This window comes from Gossypium arboreum, chromosome 10 (genome assembly GCF_025698485.1).
Source record: "Gossypium arboreum isolate Shixiya-1 chromosome 10, ASM2569848v2, whole genome shotgun sequence".
In the NCBI taxonomy this organism is placed as follows: Eukaryota; Viridiplantae; Streptophyta; class Magnoliopsida; order Malvales; family Malvaceae; genus Gossypium; species Gossypium arboreum.
The window spans coordinates 104483317-104490850 of record NC_069079.1 but is presented as its reverse complement, the minus strand read 5'-3'; the positions used below and the strand labels follow the sequence as shown (position 1 = coordinate 104490850).

Genomic DNA, 7534 nt, shown 5'->3' with positions numbered 1-7534 from the left:
TAATTGTTCACCTCCTCTTATAATTATGAGAATAGAGATTTGATCTCCGCCTATGAAAATAAAATATATTTTATAATTAACCATTTATCTTTTTAAAAAATACTTAAATTAAGAAGATTGTCACTATTACCAACCATAAATACCTTGATTTCTGCCAAAAAAAAAATATAGTTTTGTTTTTTATTAACAAGCTTTCATTATTTAATTTCAAGCTTACCATGCATTAAATATCAAACTAAAAACTTTAACAAGATGCATTGACCGTAAACATAGCACACAAGGGAACATCCATTTTCATCGTGATCACAATACTAATTTACAGAAAGGATGACAAAAGCAATTCAGTCACCAACCAAACAATCTTCCTTAAACCCTAATCCCCACAAGCTTTTCTCCCTTCAACACCCCCCTCCACACGTATATATAAAAGCCATTTTACAAACAAATACCCATATCTCAAAATATTAAAATAAATCCATCATCACATACAAAAAAAAAAAAAAAAAGGAAGAAGAAGAAGAAGAAGAAATCACCAAGACGTCCAAATTAGCTCCTCTAAACTATACAACTACACATCCCTAACTTCAAACACGTTGCGGTTTTTAACGACGATGTCGTACATGTGAATCGACTTGAACTTATTAAAATCTTTTGGGAGAGAGATCAAATGGACAGTTGATCGCTTATGGAATTGAAGAAGACTAGGGTCCTCGTAATATCGTTCCCACCCAAGAGACCATAGCTTATGTTCGAGAACTGCATAAGAAGTGATCACTTCATTAGAAGGAGTGTGCACAAGCACTTTGCGTCGAGTGTTCGAACTCTGTCGGCCTCCGTCTAATGACTCAGCCGCTGGATTCTCAACCAAGCGAACCACACCATTCTTGAAAACCCAAACACCGGACATTGTTTTGTTTGATCTAAGAAGAAAATTTGAAAGTAATGGATGGATCGGAAGAGAAGACTATAGTCCTAGGGTATAGCAAAGCTCTTGGGGATGGGATACATGGAGTGATGGGATTGTAGGGCATATAAATAGGGTGACTAGAGGAATTGTATGGAGGATGGTTGGGTAGGCCCAGAGTGGGAGGAGTAAAAGTAGAATACGGATTTAAATTACGGTCTAGTTGGCATTAAATATTTACATACAAAAAATAAAGCACAAAACAAGTTGTTCCATCAATGTGGGCATAAGAGGATTGAAGGGAATCACGTTTCTTTTTGGCAAGTCTTTAAAACAAACCCCACAATGGGAATCTTTGTCTTTGTAAAATGTACTTAGAATTGTGTGAGACTAGTTCTAGAGAAACCTAAACCAAAATGACTTTATATTATGTACATGTATTATTATATTAAACAAGTGTGTAATAATATATAGGTGTATTTTTGTGGGCGTAACTATCGCAAAAACTATACACATGACTACGTATCATCGAGTTAAATGCTGTCGATATTCCATTTGGAATCAAATATCCTTTGGTTTTAATATGCAACATGAATAAATGCTGTCTCACTATTTAAAGTAAATTAGGAATATATCTCTATATCAATATATATGTCTTCCTTATACAACAATGTGTGTTTAATCTCCAATGAATATCCATTTTATCTATTAAATGTACAATATATACATGATTTTTGAAACATCTCAATGTAATTTTTTTTACAAGAATAAGAATCGAGTTAACCCTTTTGAATTTCATGTTTATTTTATTATGTATATAAGAAATTGTTTTAAGATAGTTAAGAATCCTATGAAAACACATAAAATTTAGACTATTTGGGTGAAAGTAAATTAAATAATTGCAACTCACATTATTTACTTGGTCTCTTTAAAAAAATTAATCTTTTGCATGCAAACTATGAACATATATTGCTATGTTTTATTTTGTGTGTGTATTTAACAATGTTTATATGAATGGTTTTTGTGTAAAAATGTAAGGAGTGAAGGTGGGACCAAAATGAAAAAAATTCTAAATTTTATGATTGGTTAGGAAAGGGGAGAAGTTCTTTTGCATTGGAACTTCACCATTGTGGGGTTTTCCTAACTTTGGCCTAACTGTTGTTGACTATTGTTGCCTCTAAAATATTTTTTTTATCAATTATTATTCCAAACTTCAATTATAGGATAAAAAAAATTGAATATAACGGCTAATGTTTTGAAAAAATAAAACTAAAAGTTAAATGGTGAAAATTTATGATTATAAATCAGTGGAAGTCAAAAGTTTAATAAAATAATATTAAATAAGTGTTAAATATCAATGAATTAAATGTGTACATAAAATAATTTTTAAGAAAAATTTAAAATAATTCTTAAGAAGGGTGAGAATCGAGATAATTACACGGTAATTATAAATAATTACATCCAAATTCAATCATTCTTATATTTTTATATAACAATAATAGTATTTTAATTTTAGGACATATATTTTATTTTTAAATTATATATATTAGGACATATAATTATATATTATTTTAATAGTCTCATTTAAATAATATGAAAATTTTATTGACATGATATAATTCCTCATACATTTTAACCTTACTAAATATTTAACTAAATTATATAGTGTTATTTATACTAATTTAGTTAAATTATATACTATTTATTACAGATGATTATTACTTGGCTAACCATCAATGAATGGTGACAAGAAGTATATATGTTTAATGTTAGAGTGAATGATTAGGCCAACAAATATAGAATGCTAGAATAATTAGATAAAATTACATATTATGTTTATTTTCTTAATTTTATTAGTAATTACATTGTACAATACTTTCTTCAACTAACATATTATATATGATGAGTTGATCAAGTTCTATTACTTGTTTGGGTAATTTTCAAATTCTTGACAATTTTATAAAAATTCAAATTTTTAGAATTTAAAATTATGTAATTGTATAATTATAATTTATACTATTAAACATAACATAAAATTTTATGATATCCTACCCTTTCATCTAATTATGGTATCTCGATAGACCCTAAAATTTAATTATCTTGAAAAATATTGCCTACTAAGAATAAGTTATCATGTATCAAAATTTTTAGGAAGAAAAAACTAACCCAAATCTTTCTCAACCACAAAGACTGCATACACTTTTAATTAATTTACGTATTTCAAATTTCAGTCATGATAACACAAAAGCTGAAATCCGTAGAATATCTATATTGAAGAAGCCAGCAACAAGCTGAATATATATATATATATATATATATATATAAAAGCAAAAATCCTAACACATGACGCATGGCCTTGCAAGCCTTTTCCGCACATCATCTTCCTTTTCCCACCTTCACGGTCTCCCAGCAAACGTAGTCATGTATATATCCAGTTTTGATAAATCGAAATAGACAATACTTTGCGAGTTAATGTTTCTTCGCAACCCCATAATCTTCGTTCTCATCCACGACGCTGTTCTAATTCGGACCAAAGCCGACATTGCCATTCACACTTCACATGACCAAGATCTCCTGGTCTTTTTTCCCTGTTCTTTTTTTCTTTCTTTCTTTTTTAAGGTTTTGATGTAACTTAATTTGTCATCTTCCTCTAAAAATTCCCTCTCAATTGGCTGCTGGACCACCCTTCATCCAATCCACTTGTTTCCTTGGAGAATTTAAGCTTCTTTACTTTTTTCAATTTCCCTACCAATCACCATAGTTTCAGGTGCTCCTTTCCTGACCATTGCTTTCATATTTTTTTTTCTATCAATCCTAAAAAGAAATGCATCCAACTTTCGAAATATTATGATTTCAAATCTTTTATATATTTTTTATAGATTCTCAGTAAATTTCGTCCATTGTGATAATTGAAGTCTGTTGTAGGATTTCTTCTTGTATATAGTAAGAGTAAGATTACCGGCATATATGATCTCAATTTATAGTTATTAGAAATCCTATCATTAGTGTATATGTCTGAAAATCACAAATTTATCATATAAATAAGTGTTTAAAAATAACTTACAATAAGGAGTGAAACGTACGGTTTGAAACTAATTAATAATAACACATAAAATATGTACGAAATAAAATTGAAAAAATTAGATTAAAATTATTTATCATGGTGTTACCATCAATCTTGAGTCATGTCGAGTTAACTTGTGACATTGACTCGGTCAAATACATTAATATATATATATATACAATCGATGGAGGTAATAAAGTGTGCATAAATTGAAATGTATAAGAATGTTATAATAAACGTAAAAAAAAATAAAGTTATTGCCTCATTCCTCCTTCCTACTACTTGATTTTCTCTTTTACTTTGACGGATTCTTTACAAGTAAGTTATTTTTCTAGCTATAAATTTGATTTAGCACTTATATTTGTATGAAATGTTTATTATTTTTTGTAGAATATGGGTATAATTGTTCCATTTAAGCTGTGTAAGAATTGTAGGTTAGACCACTTATCGCTTTTACATTCCTATGATTTATTTTTTGTAGTTTTACTTAGAGCAATACCTAGAGTCAAGTATTTTTTTATATTTCTATAGTTAACCTTTAGCTAAAACAAAATGTAATTTCAAGATTTTATTTTTTAAATTTATCCCAAAACAAGTTTTATATGTACATGATTTTATAAATACATTATTATATTTAAAAATATATGCAAGACAAATTTGAAACAATTTTACTTTCAATTAAAATTATAAATTAAAAAATAATTTAAGAATTATCAATTAAATTTTATTATTACATATTTAATCCAAATATTTGTTAAGAATAAAGTTTATTATAAAATATAAATACATGAATATTATCTTTTATTCAATAAGAGTAAATTTGTAAATTATCATTACATTTTAAGAAAATACTTAGTGAACCAAAATGAAAATTTAATTTTCTTGGATTTTAATCAAATTCCTTCTAAAGTATACCAGACATTATAAAATAATTTTCCCAACAATCACCTTCCTGGCAATCACATTCTATTAGAATCATAATATGAGAAAATACCACGCTACTTAAAGGTTTTATTAATGCAATGGGTTTGAGTTCAAATTCAACCATACCCATATTTTTATTGGTTTTTAAAATAAAAATATTAAATTATCTCGAATATTATAATTTATTTTAATTATAGTAGTCACTTTTGTAATTTTCTTAATTGAATTGGTAACTCAATTAAGGATATAGATATATATAGTTGTTTTAGTTTGATAGGTACAAAATTAAATTACAGTTTTACACGTGCAAAATTTAATATTAATGTCTTGTCGCCACTATGAATAGTGTTATATTCTGAGTGTAATGACCAGAATTCGATCCTTTAACATTCAATATAAATATATACTTGTACCATAAATATATTTTTATATACATATAAATATAAATTCTTGATACCTTCATTTGTTTAATATTTCTGGTGTTAAAATAATATGTTATTGTTAAAAGTTTTATATTCTATATATTGACTTTTATGTAAATTTAATTTGATAGGGACCATAAGATATTAATAGCTTGTAATTAATAATATGAATTAAAAAATTTAATATTAATTTTATTATAGGTTTTTATTATATCTATTTTTAAAATAATGTCTAGAATTACCGATAGTTCCTCTCTAACTCTTAAATAGGAGGATAATACGTTTTAGCGCACCCAAACCTACGTCCTACTGCATTGACAACAATGTCGATGCCTATCGAGTTAAGACTCAATCATCTATGAATTTAAAATTTTGCATTTAATGCATTGTTAAATATATATAATATTTGTAAATTAAATAATATTTTGTATTATTAAAACCAAAGCTATTTGTTTTCATTTTAAATCTTTTGACCAGATAGTATCATTTAATTCTATTACACCGGTATATACAAATATTAAATATAGTCAATGAGGTCTTAGGTTTGAAACTCATCATGTGCAATTATGTGTGTGGGTTTCAAAGTCCCATAATATGTAGATGACTCATGTGTAGGTTTTAGTAGTTAATCAATTTTGTTTGCATTTTTCTAGGTTTTAGTCCATTTATACGGTAATGATTTGATTTTACTTGTTGGGATATCTTTGTACTCAATTGCACTGTAATATTTCTATTCTATTAATTAAGGATTTGTATTTATACTTTAATTATCATATTAATGTAAACTTTCAAATATATATAATATAAACCCCAAAGTTAAAATTTTCCCTATTTTATTAGTTTCTTGAACTTAAAAACTATTACAAGTGTTAAGGCTCTTAGATATGACAAGCTTCCTTATAATTTTCTAATTAATATTGATGAGCAACTGGATACCACTATTGCATACTTAGTGATCATTGTTTACATACCAAAAGGAAAATTCTTTCATAAAAGAAGGTATCCACCTTAATCCAATATATAATTTATAATATATATAGACTTGTATTTGATTTATTTATTGACTTAATTATTAAAAATAAATTTATTTTTAAAAAATTTAATAATGTGAAATCATCTAACCCACTAATAATATATATATATATAGTGTGTGTTGAAAGAAAATTCTATATATATTTATGGACCCTCTTAATACTTGAACTTAACTTATAACTTAAAAAAAATGAAGATATATAAACTCATTGGGTGCATAAAAGTTTCGGATCGTTGATTTCAATGGGGGATTGTGTGGAGAATTATTGAAACTTTATTATTATTAGTGTTTGGAGAGAAGAATTTTTCGTATAATATATTGTTAGGAATAAAATTAATAATAAAAGTTAAATCAAGAATGCTTTGCTTATCTCTTGCTAGGATTATGCTTAACTTTGATTAAAATAAGATGGAATTAGGCCATTTACATTGATTTTGAGAATAAAGTACTAAAGACATTTGGAATGTAGGATCAATTCCTAATTCATATATATATATATATATGAGAACAAAGTTATATATATCATCATATATATTCCATAATTTATTGAGAATGACAAGATTAAATGTATCATATATTGGCCAAACAAAAAAAAGGTATTGCATATTAATGATTAACAAGCAGTGAATTTATAAAGTTATAGTGTATATAAATCATTGGAAGAAATGGCACAAAGAAATAAATAAGATTCAGAATTCTCATAGACAACGACCCCAATTAATGTGCATGCATGCAAAGCAACGAAGGGTATCTTTGCAAGTTTTAAGCTTGGAATATTATGAACAAATATATATTATTTTTGTTTTAATTAATGTCAAGAAATAATATTCAACAACAATGATTTAACATAAGCCTCACTCTTATGCCAATTTGTTGAAGTTAGCCACTGACTAGTCCCTTTAACGAGGGTTATCAAGTTTTAGTTTCAGCAATTTGGGGTTTTTTATTTGGACAATTAATTCTCTTTTTGTTTAAATATCTCTTTCTTTTCTCAAGGTTTATTATTTAATAAAGTTTTAAATAAACATTCATAGATTATTTCAACAAAGCGCATCTAGTGTAGTGGTATCATAGTACCATCCCACGATACTGACCGGGGTTCGATTCCCCGGATGCGCAAACTTAGTTTTTGTGCCCTATGACTGTTAAATTTATACCAACACCTTAGTGGATCGGCTTCTAAAAGA

The 7534-nt window shown here is 26.9% G+C and overlaps 1 protein-coding gene across 1 annotated transcript; it reads right to left on the bottom strand.

Annotated features, from left to right (window-relative positions):
* Nucleotides 1–404: 404 nt before the first annotated feature.
* LOC108488904 (flowering-promoting factor 1-like protein 3) lies at nt 405–1033 on the bottom strand. Its single transcript, XM_017793179.2, has one exon. It carries the CDS (start codon nt 905–907, stop codon nt 569–571), a length of 339 nt encoding a protein of 112 aa, XP_017648668.1. The 5' UTR covers nt 908–1033; the 3' UTR covers nt 405–568.
* Nucleotides 1034–7534: the final 6501 nt, after the last annotated feature.

What these genes read in the sequence shown, in the direction of transcription:
- LOC108488904 (XM_017793179.2), bottom strand. Translation starts at nt 907, where the DNA reads ATGTCCGGTGTTTGGGTTTTCAAGAATGGTGTGGTTCGCTTGGTTGAG.